Source organism: Geotrypetes seraphini, chromosome 8, assembly GCF_902459505.1.
Source record: "Geotrypetes seraphini chromosome 8, aGeoSer1.1, whole genome shotgun sequence".
Lineage (NCBI taxonomy): Eukaryota > Metazoa > Chordata > Amphibia > Gymnophiona > Dermophiidae > Geotrypetes > Geotrypetes seraphini.
In genome coordinates this window covers 144,979,189-145,003,244 of record NC_047091.1, presented here as the reverse complement: position 1 = coordinate 145,003,244, position 24,056 = coordinate 144,979,189, and the positions used below count along the sequence as shown (strand labels likewise).

Here is a 24,056-nt window from a genome sequence, read left to right as displayed (position 1 = left end):
CAAGATCACAAATTTCTTAGTGACCATCATGAATCAGATTGAATGTTGGATGATTGCTTTAAAGTGAAACTAAATCCAGAAAAAACTAAATTTTTTCTTGCAACCCCCAATGATAAGATTAAAGAAACATCGATACACTTGAATGGTCTCGACTATACTATAGAATAGTGTTTTTCAACCGCTGTTCCGCGGCACACTAGTGTGCCGCGAGATGTTGCCTGGTGTGCCGTACGGTGCAGACACTGATTAGGCCTCAGGCCGGGTCCCGCACGCGCTCCCTTGAGACTCCCCCGGTCCCCGCTGCTGTTCAGTTTCGATCTTCTGCTCTGACGCAACTGGAAACAGGAAGTTGCAGCAGAGCAGAAGATTAAACACTGAGCAGCCGCGCGTGCGCGGCTCTTTGGGAAAGCGTGCATGTCGCCGAAAAACAAAACCTACAAACTAAGGTGAGGCGAAGGGAGAGAGCTGGCTAAACAATAGGATCGATTGGGCAGGCGAGTGGTGGCTGCGGGGACCGTGCGATCGCTCGTGTTCCCGGCTCAAATTGGAAGGAGGGAGTGAAAGGGAAAAGGATTCTGGGCTAAGGGGATGAAGACGGAAAGAAAAACCCACAGCAGGAAAGAAAGGGAAGGACAGGTAGGTGAGCCAGATGCTAGAAGCAGGGGGGGGGAAGAAAGAGGGAAAAAAGCTAGATGGGGTTGAAAAGAAGAGACACACTGGTATGGAAGAGGAAGATAGGGGAAATCTGGACACAGGAAGGTAACAGAAAGAGGGGAAATTATGTGCATGGGGCATAGGGACAGAGACATAAAGGGGACATGCCATGGGGATGGTATATGGACACAGGGGGGGAGGCAATGACAGATACATAGGGGAGATATTAGAAATGGAGAAAATAGGAGCACAGAAGCGAGATGGTTTATGGGGATGGGACAGGGACCGAGCTCGCAGGCTCCAGTGGCTTGCACAAATTACATTGTAACGTGCCATGAAAATAAGAGGGAGGAAGGTAGATAGATAAGCCACGTGAGAGGAGCTGAAGGGTAGTAGAAAGGAACAGATGGTAAAGGAGGGAGGGAAGGGTGGTGGTGGAAAGGAATAGGACAGACATTGAAGGAGGGTGGAGAGGAACAGACCCCGAAGGGAAATGTGGAAGACAGAGTGGGAAGAAGACAGATGCCAGACTATGGGGGAGCGGAGGGAAGAAGATGGGTGCTAGACCAATTGGGGGGGGGGTGAAGGGAGAGGCACAGTAACAGCAAATGGAAGACGTAGAGAGAAGACACACAGTGGATGGAAGGAATTGAATGAGAAGATGTGGAAAGCAGAAACCAGACAACAAAGGTAGAAAAAAAAATTATATTTATTTATTTATTTTTTGCTTTAGGATAAAATAGTATATTAGTTGTGTTGATAAAAATTTATAAACAAAGCCCTTCCAGCTGAACATCTCTTTCTCTAGTTCAGCAGCAGGAACTTTGATTTATAAGAAAGGAATAAGCTAAATATTACAGTACTAAGGCTTATATGGATGCAGCGGGGACGGTGACGGGGCGGTGAATGGGATGGCAGTGGCGGTGGCGGTGACGGGGCGGTGAAAGGGATGGCGGTGACGGTGACGGGGCGGTGAAGGGAACGGCTGTTGACGAAGAGCTACGTGTGTGTCTTTCTTCGATTCCAGCCAGAATATCAGCTTTGTGTTCAGCCAAACAGGCCCAGGTTTCGCACTGAATAAAGTATTTTATAATTTTTCACTATTCTGTTTACTTAATATTTCATAATAAAGTAATTATAAAATACTTTCTTTGTGTTTATTTGATTCCTATTCAAGAGAATTACTTTATATATAGTCAATATAGGCACAGAGTTAAATTTTTTAACATTTTCTAATGGTGGTGTGCCTCGTGATTTTTTTCATGAAACAAGTGTGCCTTTGCCCAAAAAAGGTTGAAAAACACTGCTATAGAACAGTCTACAAAAATATTAGGAGTGACTAAAGATAAACATCTCACTTTAGAACATCATACTGATCACGACAAACCTGCCGATTCCAGCAGCGTCTGCAGCACTCTACACACGCTGCTTCAGAGCCTTCTACTACCCCGATTTACTCTGGCATGTCCCTGATGTCTACTGGTGGGGCCTAAGGCGCGTGGGCCAATCAGAATAGGCCCTGGAGCCTTAGGTCCCACCTGGGGGCGCGGCCTGAGGCACATGGGCCAAACCCGACCATGTGTCTCAGGCCGCGCCCCCAGGTGGGACCTAAGGCTCCAGGGCCTATTCTGATTGGCCCACGCGCCTTAGGCCCCACCAGTAGGCGGAGCTTTAGGACGGATGGGCCAATCCGGCCTCATTCCTTCGTTGGCTGCCTGCCGGACAGGCGGGTTTGGCTCCCGTCTGTCCGGCCAACTTCCAAAGGTACGGGGAAGGGGGGTGGGGGGGTCGTGGGGGTCGGCCAGGGGGGTCGCGGGTCGGCTGGGGGGGCGGGGGGTTTGCGTCGAGGGCAGGAGGGCCTGGGATCCTTCCTGCCCGTAATGTAGTGCGGGGTGGGGTTAGGGGGTCGCCGTGGCCAGGAGGATTTGGGCTCCCTCCTGGCCCAATATTGTCGGGGAGTCGGCGGTCCTTCGGGGTGGGGGTGCGAGTGGTCCTGCCGAGGGGGGAGAAGAATCGGACGTCGAGGGGGGCATCAGGCTTTCAGGATGGGGACAGGACTTCAAGGGGGGACAGGCAGATCTTCAAGGGGGACAGGCAGACCTTCAAGGGGGACAGGACTTCAAGGGGGGACAGGCAGACCTTCAAGGGGGGACAGGCAGACCTTCAAGGGGGGACAGGACTTCAAGGGGGACAGGCACGGAGAGGCGGGGCAGTGCACCGAAAGTCAGGGCGGGTGAACGGTGAGTCGGGGCAACCAGAGGAGAGTCGGGGCAGTGCACCGAAAGTCAGGGTGAGTCGGGGCAACCAGAGGAGAGTCGGGGCAGTGCACCGAAAGTCAGGGTGAGTCGGGGCAACCAGATGAGAGTCGGGGAGGGCGAAAGGAGAGTCGGGGTGGCCAGAGGAGAGTCGGGGAGAGCGAAAGGAGAGTCGGGGTGGCCAGAGGAGAGTCGGGCAGCATGCGCGTTATATGCCTGAGCGCGGTATAGAAAAGTTTTTGTACATATCATCGTGATTTCTGCGCGCTATACCCCTGTGCGCGTTTTACAATGGTGCGCGTTATATCCGCGAAAATACGGTACTGATCACAGATCAGAGATCACAGAACACGCAGGTAAGAGTGCGCATGCGCGGCTAGGGTTTTATTATAGTAGATGCTTAGTTGTGCTCTGGAAACTTTGTACTATTAAAAAATACTTTGATGAAGCTTCATTCCATTTGTTAGTGCAGTCATCCGTTTTAAGTATTCTTGATTATTGTAATGTTATATATTTGGGTGCTTTTAAGAAAATTGAGAGTGGTTCAAAACACTGTAGTTCGATTGATCTTTGGATTGAAAAAAATGGGAGCATATTACACCATATTATTTGAAACTTCACTGGCTACCAACTGAGGCCAGAGTTTTGTTTAAGTTTGCTTGTATCTGTTACAAATCTATTTTTGGCTTGTCACCTGGATATCTTGTTTCCCAGTTTTCTCTGAACCACCCAAATAAGGTCACATGCAGAGTTTGTTTATTTACATTTCCTTCTGTTAAATTATGTTGTTACAAAAGATTTCTGGAGAGAACTCTCTCTTTTCAAGCTGCTAAATTGAATGGTTGGTTCGGTAAAATTATGTTAGGATCTTCTTCTTATCTTTAGTTTAGAAAATGATTGAAGACCCAACTATTTGAAAAATTTGTATCCCAACTGGTTTTCTCTTAAAAATTCCATGCTTCTTTTATGTAATGCATCACCTTTTAAATTGCATTTTTACTGGTTCTTATTTGCTGTAAACCATTCAGAACCATTCTTTTAAATTGTACTTTTCTTTTAAATCATATTCTCCACTGTAGGATCAGTTTCTATTTATTGTACATTGCTTAGAATTGTATTTTCCTTTTAAATTGTATTCTTCACTGTATGACTAATTATTTGTTGTAAACCGCCTAGAACCATTTTTGGTTAGGATAAATATAAAAAATAAAATTATTATTATTAGTCAGCCAGAACAGAAGGCAGGAGAAATCATTCCTGTCCTGGCCAACAAGGGCTTAAGGCAAGCCCAGTGGAAGCCTGCAACATGTCCGGGAGGGAGGCGGATGGTCACTGACCTGAATATAAACCAAGACCCCCATTTTGAGGTCTCAAAATCTCGGGTTTATATTTGAGTATATATGATACCCTATAGTGAGTTTTACTAAAATAATTTTGTTCTTAAAGAGTTCAGAAAATTTGGCTAAAACTGTGAAGTAGGATATAAAGTACTTGCAGTAGTATATAACTATTCAGATAGCAAGAAACATTTATGTTAACTATTTGTTTCTTACCTGATGGAAAAATTCATCCATAAAATGGTCCTTTTCAACAACAACAGTAGTCTCACCATCTTCTTCATTTCCTTTACACTGTAAAATACAATATTAATTAAGTCAGTGCACTGGAACTTGAACTCCAGAGCAATAGGGCTCACAGAATGCATGTTGCAAATGCACACAACTCTGGGAGAGAAATTCTAGATATCTAAAAATCATTTTATGCATCTAAAATACTTCAGCTTGGGTACCGGGTCCAGATCAATAATCCATTAACCCTTTGTTTTTTGCAGGAGAAAGCTATATAAGTCCTGAAAAAAGAAAAATGCATACATTTTTCTTGTGTGCATATATTGCTCTGTGCTACGCTTCTTTCTGGAAATTATATTTGCTTAGATCTCCCCTCGGCATTCCATCACAGTTGGTTCTTTGTATCTTTAAAGGAAACAATGCAAATGTGTTTCACCTTATACATGCTTCCTCAAAGGTATAAACAAGAATATATAAAATGTATTTTTTTTTTTTTAGTTTGACCTCCATGTATATAGAAACATACATAACGTGACAGCACCTGTACTTTTACTAACTAACAAAAGAAAGATCCACACATTCAATTGTGCTTCAGATACAAGATTCCTAGTAGGGGAGAGAGGTCTGGAGATAGATGTGCACAGATGCCTTTTTGCCTAGCATTTGTTCAGGCCCTTCCTCTGTTTTCTAAACATATGTCAGATGACAAAGGCAATCTACCATATTTTCACGCATATAACGCGCGCGTTATACGTGTTTTTACAAACCGTGCATACCCTTGTGCGGTATACGTGTGAGCGCGTTGTACAAAATTTTTTTTACATAGTTCCCCCCCCCCCGACGTCCGATTCACCCCCCGCAGGACTGCTCGCACGCACCCGCACCCCCACCCCGAAGGACCGCCAACTCCCCGACACGATCGGGGCAAGAGGGAGCTCAAGCCCTCTTGCCCTAGCCAACCGCGGCACCCCCGACACGATCGAGGCAAGAGGGAGCTCAAGCCCTCTTGCCCCTCCAACTCCCCGACACGATCGGGGCAAAAAGGAGCCCAAGCCCTCTTGCCCCGCCGATTCCCCAACTCCCCGACAATATCGGGCCAGGAGGGAGCCCAAGTCCTCCTGGCCCTGGCGACCCCCCCCCCCCCGCTAGTTGTTCGGGCCAGGAGGGAGCCCAAACCCTCCTGGCCACGGCGACCTCCTACCCCTACCCCGCACTACATTACGAGCAGGAGGGATCCCAGGCCCTCCTGCCCTCGACGCAAACCCCCCTCCCCCCAACGACCGCCCCACCCAAGAACCTCCGACCGCCCCCCAGCCGACCCGCGACCCCCCTGGCCGACCCCCACGACACCCCCACCCCCCTTCCCCGTACCTTTCTGTAGTTGGCCGGACAGACGGGAGCCAAACCCGCCTGTCCGGCAGGCAGCCAACGACGGAATGAGGCTGGATTGGCCCATCCGTCCCAAAGCTCCGGCTACTGGTGGGGCCTAAGGCGCCTGGGCCAATCAGAATAGGCCCGGGAGCCTTAGGTCCCTCCTGGGGGCGGGGCCTGAGGCACATGGGCCCAACCCGACCATGTGCCTCAGGCCCCGCCCCCAGGAGGGACCTAAGGCTCCCGGGCCTATTCTGATTGGCCCAGGCGCCTTAGGCCCCACCAGTAGGCGGAACTTTGGGACGGATGGGCCAATCCGGCCTCATTCCGTCGTTGGCTGCCTGCCGGACAGGCGGGTTTGGCTCCCGTTTGTCCGGCCAACTACAGAAAGGTACGGGGAAGGGGGGTGGGGGTGTCGTGGGGGTCGGCCAGGGGGGTCGCGGGTCGGCTGGGGGGGGCGGTCGGAGGTTCTTGGGGGGGGCGGTCGTTGGGGGGAGGGTGGTTTGCGTCGAGGGCAGGAGAGCCTGGGATCCCTCCTGCCCGTAATGTAGTGCGGGGTGGGGGTAGGGGGTCGCCGTGGCCAGGAGGGTTTGGGCTCCCTCCTGGCCCGAACAACTAGGGGGGGGGGTCGCCAGGGCCAGGAGGATTTGGGCTCCCTCCTGGCCCGATATTGTCGGGGAGTTGGGGAGTCGGCGGGGCAAGAGGGCTTGGGCTCCCTTTTGCCCCGATCGTGGCGGGGAGTCGGGGGGGGCAAGAGGGCTTGAGCTCCCTCTTGCCCCGATCGTGTCGGGGGTGCCGCGGTTGGCTGGGGCAAGAGGGCTTGAGCTCCCTCTTGCCCCGATCGTGTCGGGGGTGCCGCGGTTGGCTGGGGCAAGAGGGCTTGAGCTCCCTCTTGCCCCGATCGTGTCGGGGAGTCGGCGGGGCAAGAGGGGAAGCAGCAGGACACCGGTAGGAACTTCTACATGATGGGGGGGTCGGGAGGCTGTGGGGGTACGAGCGGTCCTTCAGGGTGGGGGTGCGTGCAAGCGGTCCTTCGGGGTGGGGGTGCGAGCGGTCCTGCGGGGGGGGGGGGGAGATGAATCGGACATCGGGGGGGCATCAGGCTTTTTCAGGGTGGGGACAGGACTTCAAGGGGGAGAGGAGAGTCGGGGCGGGCGACTAGAAAGTCGGGCAGCATGCGCGGTATACAAAAATTTCTGTACATAATTTTGTGTTTTCCGCGCGCTATACCCGTGTGCGCGTTTTACACAGGTGCGCGTTATCTATGTGAAAATACGGTAGTTAATGGATATTTGCATATCTATTTTTACCAGAAAGCAAAATAGCTGCATAAAATCAGACTAAATAAAGTTAGAAACAGAAAATGACGGTAGATAAAGGCCAGATGGCTTATCCAGCCTGTCCATCCACACCAACTAATAATTTCTACTATCCCTCTTCCTTAGAGATTCCTATGTACTTGCTCCATACTTTCTTGAATTCAGATAGAGCTCTCGGCTCCACCACTCCACTGGGTAGCCATTCCACACCTTTTCATACATATCAATCCCGCATAAAACATGCCCTGCCTTTCCCTACAAAAAACTAATATAATTCAGGTAAATCTTGTAATTGTTTTTTTATGTAAAATTTAATCATGATCCACAGCCAGAAACACACAAGATAAAGGTATCATACACGCGCTCAAGAAGAAAAGTTGGCTTTTAACAAGCGCGCATGAAACATGCCTGTCTCTCTCATAAACTCAAAAGCAGCAAGATTTTATTACTCTCTACTTATGAAATATATAGATACACATTTTTTTTCATTAGCCACAGTCAAAAAAACAAGTGCTGGCACTGTAACGGCACCCCCGGTCCAGTCGCTACTTTTTGTCACCAAAAGCCAACGCTGCTTTTCAAAAATGCCGATTTTTAAGAATCCACCAGAGGGCTCATTTCAATGTTAAATAGCACATTTGCATGGCGTTGTCAGAGACTGCTAGAAACTTCGCTAAAGCCAGAGATAATCCGTCGCTAAAATGCGTGCAGGCTAAACTGTCGGAAAACAGTTTAGCGACCGCGTTAAAGTTTTGAGAATCTTGCCCCGAGTCCAATCTTTCTAGAGGCTAGAATGGCAGACTTAGATGGCCCGAGGAGACAGAGAATCACATAGAAACTTTCAGGGATAATGAAGAGCAATCCTATCCGATACAAGAGTGACATCACTTGGAAAGAGATGACCCACTTGGTGTAAAAAGAAATGATCCAATAGAGAGAAGACCCACCCTCTAAGTGAGATAGTTCACTGCATGTGTGTCTCCAGGAACCAATGCACTGGATGTATGAGTTAGGACAATCATTGCATTTGGTGATTTGACCATTACTTCTGGGAAATTCTGAAGTATTACACAATGTAAAATCTGCACAGAATTCTGTTCCTCTGCAGAATTCTGCATTTTCTGAGCAGAATTCTATATAATCTGCTGATGTACTGTTTCTGGTAGGCTCCATCCCTCCCTACCTACCTACCTACCTGCACAGATACTACAGCGCAGCAAGACAGAGGCTGAACATCTAGCTGCATGTCAGACTGCTCCATCTTCTCTGCTGCCTTGGTCTCAGGCTGTTCCTCTAAGCCAGGGGTGTCAAAGTCCCTCCACAAGGGCCGCAATCCAGTTGTGTTTTCAGGATTTCCCCAATTAATATGCATGTGATCTATTTGCATGCACTGCTTTCATTGTATGCTAATAGATCTCATGTGTATTCATTGGGGAAATCCTGAAAATACAACTGGATTGTAGCCCTCGAGGACCAACTTTGACAACCCTGCTCTAAGCTGTGCAGTTGTAAGGAGGCCCACAGGGCTCAAAACAACTGTGGAGCCCTAGACAACACAGGAGAAGGAAGCAGCCTGACGTGCAGTTGTGCAGATCTTGTCTTGCCAAGCTGTTAGTGATGCTTGTGCAGGTAAGGAGAGGATGCCTAGAAAAAAAAGTGGATGGGGGAATATTTAAAATGCTGAAAACTCCTGCTATATGACTCTACCACTTTGTTGCCTCACACAGCAACTAATCACCAAAGAGATTGGGATGGGGGAGAGAAAGCACACTTACTTACCGTAACAGGTGTTATCCAGGGACAGCAGGCAAATATTCTCTACATGTGGGTGACCTCCAAGCTAACCAAAAGGGGATGGAGGGAGAGTTGGCAATTTAGGAGAACAGATTACACAAAACCGACTGGCCAAACTGGCCGTCTCATCTGGAAAAGGTATCTAGACAGTAGTGAGAGGTGAAGGTATGAACTGAGGACCAAGTGGCGGCCTTGCAGATCTCCTCAATAGGAGTAGACCTGAGGAAAGCAACCGATGCCGCCATCGCTCTGATTTTGTGCCCTGTGACCCGACCCTGAAAAGGGAGACCAGCCTGAGCGTAGCAGAAAGAGATACATGCAGCCAACCAGTTGGATAAGGTGCATTTAGACACGGGACACCCCAACCGATTCAGATTGAAAGAAATGAAGAGTTGGGGGGCAGTCCGATGAGTCCGAGTGCGTTGCAAGTAGGAAGCCAATGCCCTCTTACAGTCAAGAGTGTGGAGCGCCACTTCTCCAGGATGAGAATGGAGCTTAGGAAAAAACACAGGAAGAACAATGGACTGGTTGAGGTGAAAATTCAAAACCACCTTAGGCAAGAATTTAGGATGGGTACAGAGAACTACCTTATCATGTTGAAAAACGGTGAAAGGGGGATCCGCAACCAAAGCCTGCAGCTCACTGACCCTGCGAGCAGATGCGAGAGCAATAAGAAACACCACTTTCCAAGTGAGATACTTCAAATAAGCCCGATCAATTGACTCAAAGGGAGGCTTCATCAACTGAGCAAGTACAACATTAAGATCCCAAACCACCAGAGGAGGTTTGAGTGGAGGATGAACATTGAAACCAACTGGGACACCACCGGATGAACTGGGAAACCACCGGATGAACAGAGAGCAGTTTCCCCTCAAGCGGCTGGTGAAAGGCAGCAATGGCACTGAGGTGGACTCGAATAGAAGTCAAATTGAGACCAGACCGAGACAAGTGCAACCGATAGTCCAACACGGAAGACAAGGAGGCAAAACAGGGCTCCAGGTGCAGCGTCAAACACCAAGAAAAAAATCTGGTCCACTTCTGAGAATAACACTGTCTAGTGGAGCGCTTCGGGATGCCTCAAGAAAAGCCCTAACAGAATGAAAGAACTGGAACGAGGCAGTCAGGTGCTGAGATATGAAGCTGTCAAATGCAAGGACTGCAGGTTGAGATGAAAAAGCGAGCCTCGACTCTGAGAAAGCAGAGAAGGAAAAACCGGAAGAAGCAGAGGCTCCATGGTACTGAGTTGAAGCAGCAGGGAGAACCAGGGTTGTCTGGGCCACCGAGGAGCTATTAGAATCATGGTGGCGTGAACAGACTTGAGCGCGACGAGTCTTCAGAATCAGAGGATATAGAGGGAACGCATAGAGAAACAGATCCGTCCAGTCCAGGAGGAACACATCCGCCTCGAGCCGATGAGGAGAATTAATCCTGGAGCAGAAATGAGGCAACTTATGGTTTAGGGGGGGATGCAAACAGATCTACTTGGGGGGTCCCCCACCGGGTGAACACCTGACGTAGAGTTAACGAACTGAGGGACCATTCGTGAGGTTGTAGAAGGCGACTCAGATTGTCCACCAAGCAGTTCTGCTGGCCCTGAATGTAGACCGCTCTGAGAAAGATGTGTGGCGGGTAGCCCAATCCCAAATTCTCAGAGCTTCTTGGCAAAGAAAAAGGGAACCCATACCCCCCTGCTTGTTGACATAATACATGGCCACTTGGTTGTCCGTCAGCACGAGGACCACCTAGTCGTGAAGCAGATGAAGGAAGGCCTTGAGAGCATTGAAAATGGCTAAAAGCTCCAACAGATTGATGTGACAGCATCGCTCCTCGCTGGACCAAGGTCCTTGCTTCCAGAGGCCATTGAGGTGAGCCCCAAGCGCAGGTGGACGAGACTGTCATCAAGATCTTCTGTGCAGGGGGTGCGTGAAACAGAAAACCTCTGAAAAGATTGGAAAAGCGCATCCACCAGCAGAGATCGTTTCAAGGAAGGAATCACCGCAATCCGGCAAGAGGCCAGGGTCCACTGCGACACACAAAGGTGAAGTCTGGCAAAAGGCGTCACATGAATGTTGGAGGCCATGTGCCCTAGCAGGATCATCATGCTCTTGGCCGAGACGGTCGAAAGAAGAGACACCTTCTGGCAAAGGCGGGCAAGGGTCTCCTGACGAGGCCGAGGCAGGAACGAGCGGAGACGAAGCGTATCCAACACCGCTCCGATGAACTGGAGAGATTGGGACGGACAAAACTGGGATTTTGGAAAGTTGATCTCGAAACCCAGACGTTGAAGGAACAGAATAGTCTGTTGGGTCGCTGAGATAACCTCCGATCGAGACGACGCTTTGATTAGCCAGTCGTCGAGGTAAGGGAAGACCTGAAAACCCTGAGTCTGCAGGGCTGCGGCAACCACTACCAGACACTTCGTGAACACCCTCGGGGAAGACGAGAGGTCGAAGGGGAGAACACGATACTGTAGATGGAGATTCCCCACCCAAAATCTCAAGAACTGGCGAGGCCGGATGAATCGGGATGTGCATGTAGGCCTCTTTCAGATCCAGGGAGCATAACCCTCGTCCATTAGGGGGTACAAAGTTGGGAGAGAGAGCATGCAAAACTTTTATTTGACCAGGCATTTGTTGAGAGCCCTCAGATCGAGAATGGGACGCAAGTCTCCGGTTTTCTTGGGAACTAGAAAAAAACGTGAGTAAAATCCTGAGTTCCGCTGGCACACCGGGTCCTCCTCGACAGCCCGGAGACGGAGGAGAGCCTGGGCTTACCGAAGCAGGAGAGGAAGTTCCGACCCGTTGGAAGGAAATTCCCATAGGGGCTGAACCGGAGGCACATGCCAAAAGTGAAAAGAGTACCCCTCCCGAATTATGGTGAGAACTCAGGAGTCCGTTGTCAGCAACTCCCACTGATGATAAAAATGACGGAGCCGACCCCTAATGTGCAGGGGGGAAGGCTGATGGACGAAAGACACTGGCATGCTCCGACTGGAATTGTGAAAAGGACGGCGCCGGCTTTGCCGCCGCGGACACCTGAGGTTTAGAGGGATGCTGCTGAGGCCGCCAAGGAGGCAGACGGGAGATAGCCAGGGTGGACTTCTGCGGATAGCGCCACGGAGGAAGCTTATACTGCTTAGCCGGGGGGGGGGGGGGGAGGGGGGACTTTTGCCTTAGGTTGCACCAGGGAGGCAAAGGATCGCTTGTGCTCCGAAAGGCGTTTCGTAGCCGCCTCAATTGAGTCGTTAAAGAGCTCGTTCCCAACACAAGGGAGATTTGCCAGGCGATCCTGCAAATTTGGGTCCATGTCCACGATGCGCAGCCAGGCCAAGCGACACATCGCCATCGCAAAAGCCATGACCCAGGATGACAGCTCAAAGACGTCATACGCGGCTTGGAGCATATAGAGGCGGACCTGGGACAGCATCTCCAGAAGTTGACGGAACGCCGACAGATGGCGAATGGGCACATCAGGAAGGAAAGACTGCAGAACCTTCAGGCAGTGAGATAAGAGGTGAAAGTAAAATTATAATTGAGGACATGGGTCACCATCATTGAGTTCTGGTAGAGCCGGCAACCGAATTTGTCCATCATCCTCCTCTCCCTGCCTGGGGGGACGGCAGCATAGACCCTTGATGAGTTAGACTTTTCCAGGGAGGACTCCACAACCAGGGACTGATGGGAAAGCTGTGCCTTTTCAAAGCCCTTACACGGAAACGTGCGGTATCACGATTCCATCTTGGAAGGGATGGCAGGATTGGCATAAGGGGTCTCCAGATTCCGGAAGAATATCTGTTTCAGAACCTGATTCAGAGGAAGACGCAAAGACTCCCTAGGAGGATGAGGGAACTCAAACTCATCCAGGTATTCCTGGGTGTACCGGGATTCAGGCTGGAGGTCCAGCTGAAGAGCCTTACCCATGTCCGAGACAAACCTCGCAAAGGAGGAGGTCCAAGATGAAGGAAGAACCTCGCGAGGTGAGGAAGACCCAGAACGTTGAGCCGCCGAAAAGGACGGGAAGGCTTCCCTAAAATAAAGAGCAGGCATGGCAGAATCTCGAGAAAGGGACAACGAGGACATCCTGCTTCGAAGCCCCTGGGAGGTAGAAGAGCGCCCATGCTGCATCCTGCCAGGGGAAGAGCCCGGGGTATGAGGAAGCGGAGAAGAGATTAACTTCCCCGATGGTTTCGAGGGAGGGGTCCTCGACCCAGAGAGATAGACATGGAGGGCTGCCTACGGGAAGGAGAGGTACGTCTCGACCGCACCGATGCCTTGAAGTGCCTTGAGGTCCGCGGGACAGCGCGTCGAGGGCGGGTGCATTGAGGATGAAGCGGCTTCTGTCAGGTGCTTCGAACGAGGCGCACGGGCTGGAGATCCAAGCCTCAAAGCAGCAGGAGAAGACCCACTAGAGGAGAGCCTGAGGGACCGTCGAGACCGACCCCGAGGGGCATCGAGCGGACACTCAGGCTGGCCTGCTGAGAGCAGAGTCGAGGCAGGGGCAAGCTGGCTCAGTACCGAGGAGATCTGCGCTTTCAGGATGGCCTTCAGCATGTCCTCGAACATCGCCACCGAGACCATTAGATCAGGTAGTACAGCTGCAGCAGTGCGCTCCAACAAGAGCAGCCTCGATGAAGAGTATTCCCGTTGTGTGGAGGCACGCTTAGAGGGAGGTCTCAGTGGGGCATGGCCCACCGCACCCCCCTGAGACCACAAGGTAGGCTTCTTCGCTAGCAAACCTGAGGGAGGAAGAGGAGACTTACCCGAGGTCACAGGTTTCGTCGGGGCAGCTACTGAAGCCTTGGTGGAAGAGGGTGACTTCGACGAGGTCGAGGCCTTCGAGGCCGAGGGTGCCCCGGCCGAAGGATCCATGGCTCCAAACAGTTCGAGGATATTTGCCCGTCTCCTATGAAGCTCCCGCGGCTGGAGAGTGGCACAGCAAGGGTAAGATTCAATCCGGTGATCAGCACCCAGGCACTCAATGCAACAATGGTGGGGGTCAGTAATAGAAATAACCCGACCGCACTTCTTAAAGCCAGTAACAGGCCGGGACATAGGGCCAAAACTGCCGCTGCAGCCGCACGAGGGTAGTTGGTCAAGTTGGATCTGGAGCCCTGGGTCAACAACGATAGTAGTAAAGTTATTTTTTTGTTGTTTTTTTAGAAACATGCCGCACAGCGACTCACCCAAAAACAAGAAAAAAAAAACAACAAAATAAGCCGCGGTGCAAGAGGCACTCCCTCTGCTCTGCGAGATCGAACAGGGATTCTGGCTCCGCGGAAAACGAAGAACTGAGGCCACGCTGAGGAGACACGCGCCCTGACTCGGGCGGGAAGGCACATGCCCATGCGCGGTACACTCACAAGCTTGAAGATCTTCAAGCAAGTTTGCTTGCAAGAGTGTCCAATCGGGGCTCCGTAGATGACATCACCCACATGTAGAGAATATGCTGCCTTGGGGGCGGGCTGCTGGGCTTGATGGACCGTCGGTCTGGCCCAGTAAGGCTAGTCTTATGTTCCACATGCTCCCTCCAGTTCTTGTCTTTCTCTCTGTATTTAGAGAATGAAATATCCACATTCTCTGAAGGAAAAGGGGATAGAAGGGGATAGAGGATTACTATATAGGTCCTGGACCTGAAGGGCCTCTGCGTGAGTGGACTGCTGGGCATGATGGACCTCTGGTCTTACACAGCAGAGGCACTGCTTATGTTCTTATGCTTGTCCTGGGATAATTGTTTATTTGGTCCATTCTAGATAAGAGATGTTTTACTAGTAAATCCTTAACCTAATCATTTAGAACAGCCACAATATCTTAAGACTGAGCAATGGCCAATTCAAAGCTAATTTTTAAAAAGAGCTCTAGGAATGATCTTGGAATCTATAAACTGGTGAACCTGACATTGATGTTGGGCAAATAAGACACTATTTTTAGAATACAAAATATAGAACCAATCATTTTGTACCTGTATTTGGGATACATTTTCTCTGTGCATCACTTTGCACATGCCCACACTATATTTTATCTGCCATTTAGATGCCCAATTTACATTCCTAACAGTCGTCTGTGGTTTTAATGATTGAATAATTGAGATGATTAAAATTTACAGATTATGCTCATTGCTCCTTTCTCCACATCATTCAGCACAAGTCCCAGTACTGACCCATGGACTTTCCATGGCTGACCTCTTTCCTTGCAGAAAATGGATCATTTACTCCTACTCTGTTTCCTGCCCACAACAAGGATTGCATTCTATTCCAGGACTCTTCTGTTTCCTGTGGAACTTCTATGTGGGAATTTGTCAAATGCATTTTGAAATTTAAATGCACTATATCAACTGGCTCTCCTTTATGTATGTTTGTTTACATTATGCTTTTTAAAAAAAAGAAAACTAATAGATTGGTAAGGCAAGAATTTGCTAAATCCATGCTGAATCAGTTCCATTAAGGAGAATCTATCCGCTATAATAAAGCCCTTAGCGGGCATGCACACTTTAAACTCTGCACACTTTAAACTCTGCTTTGTGCCTCCTCATGTGCAGAAGGAGAGTGCGGCTGTTTCATTCGGCAGTTTCCGCATGTGCAGTACAGTGTGCAGCGGTTTCCCCATCACAAGGAACCTGCGGCGGCTTAAAGATTGCCTTCCCTCTGCGACGCTGCAAGCCCAGAACCACTGCAGATCACCACGAAAACCGAGAGACTTCTCCGTGTGCTATATATTGCCTTCCATCCATGACGCTAGACAGGGGGAGCAGGGAAAGGGTATTGCTGGACAGGGGGGGAGGTGAAAGGAAGGAAGAAGGGCTACTGCTGGACAGGGGGCGCAGGGAAGGGGTGCTCCTGGACAGGGGAGGTAAAAGGAAAGGAGAAGGGCTGCTGCTGGAAAGGGGGGTGCAGGGAAGGGGTGCTGCTGGACAGGGGGGAGGTAAAAGGAAGGGAGAAGGGCTACTGCTGGACAGGGGCGCAGGGAAGGGGTGCTGTTGGACAGGGGGGAGGTAAAAGGAAGGGAGAAGGGCTACTGCTGGACAGGGGCGCAGGGAAGGGGGGCTGTTGGACAGGGGGGAGGTAAAAGGAAGGGAGAAGGGCTACTGCTGGACAGGGGGTGCAGGGAAGGGGTGCTGTTGGACAGGGGGGAGGTAAAAGGAAGGGAGAAGGGCTACTGCTGGACAGGGGGTGCAGGGAAGGGGTGCTGTTGGACAGGGGGGAGGTAAAAGGAAGGGAGAAGGGCTACTGCTGGACAGGGGGCGCAGGGAAGGGGTGCTGTTGGACAGGGGGGAGGTAAAAGGAAGGGAGAAGGGCTACTGCTGGACAGGGGGCGCAGGGAAGGGGTGCTGTTGGACAGGGGGGAGGTAAAAGGAAGGGAGAAGGGCTACTGCTGGACAGGGGGCGCAGGGAAGGGGTGCTGTTGGACAGGGGGGAGGTAAAAGGAAGGGAGAAGGGCTACTGCTGGACAGGGGGCGCATGGAAGGGGTGCTGCTGGACAGGGAGGAGGTAAAAGGAAGGGAGAAGGACTACTGCTGGACAGGGGGCGCAGGGAAGAGGTGCTGCTGGACAGGGGGGGAGGTAAAAGGAAGGGAAAAGGGCTACTGCTGGACAGGGGGGAGGTAAAAGGAAGGAAAGGCTACTGCTGGACAAGGGGCACAGGGAAGGGGTGCTGCTGGACAGGGGGAGGTAAAAGGATGGGAGAAGGCTACTGCTGGACAAGGGGCGCAGGGAAAGGGTACTGCTGGACAGGTGGGAGGTGAAAGGAAGGGAGAAGAGGTGTTGCTGGACAGGGGGAGCAGGGAAAGGATAAGGGGTATTGACGGACAAGGGAGGGAGGTAAAAGGAAGGCAGAAGATGGAGGAGAGAAGGAGGACCAGAGAAGACGCATGCAGGAGGCCCTGGAAACATAGTTAAAAGTACAGAAAAATAAAGTCACCAAAGGTAGGAAAAATGATTTTATCAATAATAAGGACATATGTACACTTGAAACTCTGTGCCTCCGTTCATCCGTGCCTTCGAAGAAAGACAGAGAAAGACACGCCTCTGCGCCCCATTGTGCTAAAAGTTTACACATCTATTCTAGCACCCGTTAATGTAACGGGTTTAAACACTAGTAAGATCAATAATTAGGAGTTACCATACAAGAAAATGATCTCCGAGTCATTGTGGACAGTATGTTGTAATTTTCAGACCAGTGTCCATGGCTGCCAACAAGGCAAAACTGAAGGATTCTTTTACTAAGCTGTGTTAAACAGCTACTGCAGGTTTAACCACATAGTAGACACTAATGCAGAACCATGCTAATATCTACAGCAGGCTTCAGCATGTTTTCAATGAATCTAGGAGCCAGTGGATGAAATCTTTCACTTCCCCTCCACCACACACCTAAAGTTGTTCACAGTGAAACTGAAGTGTTGGGGCTGAGAGCAAAATCCCCTCTATGATCACACACACAGTAAGCCAACAATGGTGATAATATAGAAGGAAAGGAGGAACAATATATTTTACAGTAAATACGAGATCTTACAACTCTCCATTACAAACACTGACAACTTAATGAGTGAAGGAAAAAGCATCAGATCTTCAAGCAAGTACATTGATAAAGCACAGTTACTTACCGTAACAGGTGTTATCCAGGGACAGCAGGCAGATATTCTCTACATGTGGGTGACGTCATCCACGGAGCCCCGACGCGGACAGCTTTCAAGCAAACTTGATTGAAGATTTCAAGTTTGCTAGTGCTGCACCAAGCATGTGTGTGCCTTCCTGCTCCACTAGAGGGTGCATCCCTTCCTCGTGATCTTCAGTTCAGATAGCTAGCAAAGAAGCCAACCTCGGGGAGGCGGAAGGGTTGCGCGAATATCTGCCTGCTGTCCCTGGATAACACCTGTTACGGTAAGTAACTGTGCTTTATCCCAGGACAAGCAGGCAGCATATTCTCTACATGTGGGTGACCTCCAAGCTAACCAAAAAGGGACGGAGGAAAAGTTGGCAATCATGAAAACAGAGTATGCAACCCCGACTGGCCAAATTGGAAAGACGTCCAAACAGTAGTGAGAGGTGAAGATATGAAATGAAGACCAAGTGGCAGCCCTGCAGAGCTCCTCAATAGGCATGGCTCTGAGGAAAACGACAGATGCCGCCATCGCTTGGACATAACGCCCCGTAACCCGATCTTGCAGCGAGAGACCAGCCAGAGCGTAGCAGGAGAAAATACAAGCAGCCAACCAGTTGGAGAAGGTGCGCTTCGAAACAGGGCGACCCAACCGACAAGGATCAAAAGAGATGAACAGTTGAAGAGCCGTCCGATGAGGATCAGTAGGACGCAGGTAAAAGGCTAACGCCCTCATATAATCAAGAGTGTGAAGCGCCCCTCGTCAGGATGCGAGTGGGGAGTTGGAAAAAAGACCAGAAGAACAATGGAATGATTGAGATGAAAGTCCGAAACCACCTGGGACAAGAACATGGGATGAGTACCAGAGCTTGCAGCGCACTGACACTGCGAGCAGACATGAGAGCAACCAGGAATACCACCTGCCAGGTGAAGTACTTCAAAAGAGCTTCATCAATGGGTTCAAACAGAGGTTTCACCAATTGAGCTAGGACCATACTAAGATCCCAAACCACCGGAGGGGGCTTGAGCGGAGGATGAACATTGAAGAGACCCTTCACAAAGCGGATGGATGGAGAGCAGCTTCCCATCAAGCGGCCGATGAAAGGCAGCAATCGCACAGAGGTGGACTCGAATAGATGTCGATCTGAGACCAGACCGAGACAAGTGGAACAGAGATCCAGCACTGAAGGCAAGGAGGCAGAGAGCGGATCCATGCGGTGCTCAGCACACCACGCAGCAAATCTGGACCATTTCTGGGAATAGCATTGCCGAGTGGAGCTCTTCCGTGAGGCCTCGAGAACATCCCCACCGACTGAGAGAAACAGAAGGAGGGAGGCACGTGGCGAGGAACCAAGCTGATAAGTGTAGAGACTGCAGATTGGGATGCAACAAAAACCTCAACACTGAGATAGCAGAGAAGGAAACACAGGAAGAAGCAGAGGCTCCCTGACACTGAGCCTGAGGAGCAGGGAGAACCACGGCTGCCGGGGCCACAGAGGAGCCATCAAGATCATGGTGGCGCAGACCGACAGGAGATGTACCAAATACCTGAGAATCAGAGGAAAGGGAGGGAACGCATAGAGGAACCTGCCCGTCTAAACGAGAAGGAAAGCATCCGCCTCGATGCGAACCCAGGAGAACATCCTCGAGCAGTATCGAGGCAACCAGTGAGTGAGGGGCGAAGCGAACAGAACTACCTGTGGAGTTCCCCACCGAACAACCACCTGCCGCAGAGTATGAGAATGGAGCGACCATTCATGCGGCCAAAAAAGGCGACTCAACATGTCCACCAGACAATGCTGCTCGCCCTAGAAATACACCGCCCGAAGACAGAGGATGTGGTGTAACGCCCCCAGACAATGACGAAGGACTTCCCTGCAAGTGACAGGGAACCTGTACCCCCTGGCATGGTCACAGAATACATCGTCACCTAGATGTCTGTACGCACCAGGACCCCGCAATCCTGCAACCAAGAACGAAAATCCACCACGGCATTATAAATGCCCCGGAGCTCCAGCAGGTTGATGCGGCAGCGATGGTCCGCACCCGACCAAAGACCCTGAGTCCGAAGGCCGACGAGGTGCGCCCCTAAGCCTATGCTGAGGAGTCTATCGGCAGAACCTTCTGATGCGGGGATATGAAGAGGTGGCCCACCAACGAAGCAAGCGTTTCAAGGAAGGAGGCATCACAATGTGCTGGGAAGCGGGATCCCGATCCTGCCACCACTGAGACGCTCGGGTCCAGTGGGGAACACGAAGATGAAACTAGGCGAACGGCGGGACATGAACCATGGAGACCCACGGTCCCAAAAGGATCATCATCATCTGCTTGGCCGAGACCGCTGAGACACCAGCCGAGGCAGAGGCAGAAAAGACCAGAGGTGGACCGAGGGCCCACCTTCCGGCAGAAACGAACAAGGGCCTCCCCCAGAGGCCGAGACAAGAAGGAGCGCAGACAAACTGGGTTCAGGTCCGCCCCGACGGACTCCCGAGACAGGGGCGGACAGAGGCGCTGAACCGCTCCCGGACTAGAAACTAGTGCAGGCACGAAGGGCCAGGCCAACCGACAGAGGCGAGGCTATACCCCCCCATGCATAGACACGAAGGAGACACCCCCCCCCTAAGGGAGGGGAGAAATCCCCAGAAGGAGAGCAGCCCGGAGGGTATGCTAGAATATGCAAAAAGACGGCCAGGAGTTGCCGAAGCCGGCGGCTGGACCGTAACCCGCCGCTGCTGCAGCTATTGCGGCCGCTGCGAAGGAGGCTGAGAGAACACAGGAAAGGTATCCAGAGGGCCCCTCCGGAGAGGGAGTCCAAACCGCCAAGGCAGAAGGGATTCAGCTGAAGGCGTCCAAATAGGCGAAGGACCAGCCGTGTTCTGAGAGGCGGTTAGTGGCCGCCGCAAGAGAGGCCTCAAGAAGCGCAGTACCCACGCAAGCAAAAGTGGCGAGACGATACTGTAGGTTCGGATCCCCAACCACACTCTGCGCCAAGCGAGACAACGCATGGCGGGAGCAATAAAGCCGGAGCAGGAAGAAAGTATCCTCCAGGAGACCAAACTTCGTACTACAAGACTCCAGCACGTCTGCCTGGAATGAACGAAGATAAAGCGGGGAACCCTCCTGAACAGGAGCCGGAGACGTCGAGGCATAGAGCCCCAGGCGACGTCGAGGCATTAAGCCCCCACCGGTACCGGGGCACAAAACCGCAGTCGACGCCGAGGCCCAAAGCCTCAGCCGACGTCGAGGTATAAATCCCAGCGACGTTGTGGCACCAGGCCACAGTCCACCAAGGGGCACAAAGCCTCGGCCGACGGCGAGGCGCAAGGCCCCAGCCGACGGCGAGGCGCAAGGCCCCAGCCGACGGCGAGGCGCAAGGCCCCAGTCGACGGCAAGGCACCGAAGACCGTCGAGTGTCGGAAGAGGGCACCGTACCAATGAAACTGGTAATGAAGGTGCAGCAGTGCGCTCCATAGAGGGCAACCTCGAGGATGAGTATTCCCATGAAAGGAAGCACGCTTCGAAGGACTCGTAGAGGCTGGCACGACTGCACTCGATGCCTGGAAAGCCTGAGACTCAGCCGGTGGCGTTACCGAGGTAAAGCACCTAGAAAGAAAGAAAGAAAGAAAGAAAGAAAGACTTACCGGGGATTGATGCTACGTCAGCCCGATTCCAATGAAGGAAAAAGGGTCACGGCCATTCTGCTCAAACGAGGCAAGCCCAGAGAGAGGCCAGGGAAGAAGAAAACACAGCTGCAGCCAAACGAGACCTAGCAGCATGGCTGAGACCCAAGAAGGGCCTGCCAGTGGAAAACCAGCAGAAACACAACAAAAAGTCCTTTTTTTTTTTTTTTTTTGAAACAAAGAAAATACACGAGTAATCAACAAACGCACAGCGACTCCCGAACAAAATAAAGAAGCTGTGGTGCTAGAAAGGCACTTAGAAGAACGCAGAGAAGAGAGACAGGGCTTTCTGGCTCCGCGGAAAACTAAGAACTGAAGACCATGAGGAAGGGATGCGCCCTCTAGTGGAGCAGGAAGGCACACACATGCGTGGTGCAGCACTAGCAAACTTGAAATCTTCAATCAAGTTTGCTTGAAAAGCTGTCCGCGTCGGGGCTCCGTGGATGACGTCACCCACATGTAGAGAATATGCTGCCTGCTTGTCCTGGGATAATACACTACTATTGTAATCCATCATTGGTCCCATTGCCCCCAAGGAAGTGGTATGTATATACTTTTTTTTTAAGAAAAGAGAATGGTCACTTTTTGTAGGAGTGAAAGCTTTTTTTATGCCAGTGACAAATTACTATAATGCAGATCTCTCACATGAAATGGCTCAAGAGACTATGGGAGCTCAAGGCAACCATTTCCTTTGAGCAATCTGCACTAGGTAGGAGCGTGGGAAGATCGCTCCTGCCCCAGAAACCCGCTAGACCACGTAGTCCACATTTTTTCCTTTGCATCTAGAGATCACCTTGATGCTGATGGAGAATTGGGAGGCACCAGATGTTCCTTGAGGGTTGCCAAATCCAAGACAAAATTGTACCTGATGGCTTCCAAGTTCCAGCAGTTGTTTGTGCCAATTAAGGTGGATTTACTGGAAGCACAAGTTACGAAGCATACATCATTTCCTAGTAAAAGTGGAATAATTCTAACGGATGCATAAGATCACAGGGTGGACTTAGTCCTCAAACAACAGTTTGAAGCTTTAGTGTTGGGTATGAAAGCAGAGGCAGCTTCCTTTGTGGTGTGCATCTGCCATAAGATGCTGTGCCGGGCTCCAGCTTTTTTGGAGGGTACATATACCACCAGGTGTTACTTTCAGGGGAAGGGGAAGGTATATTTGTCTATTTTTGTATAGTTGCTACTGAGGTGACTTTGCATATTTTAAAGTCATCTGCCTTGACCTCTTTGAAAAAACCCTAAATATAATTATAATTAACATTTTCTCTGCGTAAAGTGTGCTTTGTGTTTTTTTAAATTTTATTGTTGGTAGATCACTTTGATATGGTCATTTTAAAAGTAGCTCGCAAGCCAAAAAAGTGTGGGCACCCCTGCTCTATATGATGTGTTCAGGGTCATGAGCAAAGCATCTGCTTATTCTATCGCCACCTGCAGAATGCTCTGGATCAGACAATAGGCAGGAGACTCTGCCTCTAAAGCTACTTGTGCAGGCAAAAAAGGTTGGACGACCTTATGGCCAGTGTAGCAGATCATCACTCTAAGTCATTGCCAGACAGTAGACCACATGCTCCCAGGGAGGGGGGGGGGGGGGTGAGTCTAGTCATGGTTCCTTGCGTGGTTACAGGCAGTCTTGCCAGTCAGTCATCGACAGGCTCCTCTTCTCAGTGATCATTTCATGGATCTAGACAGAGGTTCAGGGGCTCCAGAAGAACTCAGACATCTGGTCTCAACTCAACAGTCACTCCTAAGAAGTCCCAATGATGTCAAGCCAGAGCCCAGGCTACCCCAAATAGGAGGAAGAGTCTTGAGTTCAGGAAGGCTTGGAAAAGATTTATTCAGGTGCTGGACATTATTTGAGAGGGCTATAACTCAAATTCTTCCATCTTCTTCAGGATTTCTTTGTGGATTCTCCAGCCAGAAGACCAGAGAAGGCGGTCAAAATCAGAAGAGACAGTAAAATGGCTTCTGGGGATTCAAGCCTTAGAGCCGGACCTCGATGCAGAATCAGAATAGGACAGATACTCCATGTACTTTATCGTGCCCTAGAAAGACTGACGACTGGAGACCAATCCTGGATCTGAAATCTGTCAATATAGCACTAAAGGTGCACAGAATCTGGTTGGAGACTGTGCAATGGTCATTATCTCGGTGGCGTTGAGAGAAATCCTAGCTGCACCAGACTTGACAGAGGCTTACCCACATATTCACGAACACAGAAAGTTCCTCAGGTTCCACGTCGTGGAAAAACATTTTCAATTCTCGGCACTTCAGTTTGGGGTGGCAACATCATCTCACACTTTTACCAAGGTGATGGTAGTGGGAGCAGCACACCTGCGCAAGGCAGGGATTTGTGTACACCCATACTTGGATGATTGGTTAATCAAGGCTCCACCCAAGACTAGTGAACACTGGGCAGTGACACAAGTTGTCCAGCTCCTGAAAGACCTGGGATAGATACATTTCTGAAGAATCACCTGGAACCGACCCAATCCCTAGAGTACTTGGGGATCCTCTAATATAGCAGAAAGCTGTATTTTTCTTCCAGAGTTGCACAAGCTGAAGCTACAAACCCAGATTTTAGAGTTCCTGGCAAGGCCAGCTCCTACGGCTTGGCACTACTTGCAGGTCCTGGGGATGATGGTAGTGACTACAGAAGTGGTATCTCGAGCAAAAGCTCATTTACACTCCTTCAGAATGCACCATTATACCACTAGACTCTACAGGGATTTTCTACAAATGCCATTGACCTGAAAGGCACATCAAAGCTTGCGTTAGTGGCTTCCGGCGGAGACACTGTCTAAGGGCTTGCCTCTGCATTTCC

At 50.7% G+C, this 24,056-nt stretch overlaps 1 protein-coding gene across 3 annotated transcripts in view; it reads right to left on the bottom strand.

Annotated features, from left to right (window-relative positions):
• STX2 (syntaxin 2) overlaps positions 1-24,056 on the bottom strand; it is a 109,899-nt gene that overhangs the window by 82,273 nt on the left and 3,570 nt on the right. For all 3 annotated transcript variants that reach the window (XM_033956380.1, XM_033956379.1, XM_033956381.1), the window contains exon 2: positions 4,463-4,540. In XM_033956380.1, the coding sequence (XP_033812271.1) occupies positions 4,463-4,540 (78 nt within the window). The remainder of the gene's footprint in view (positions 1-4,462; positions 4,541-24,056) is intronic.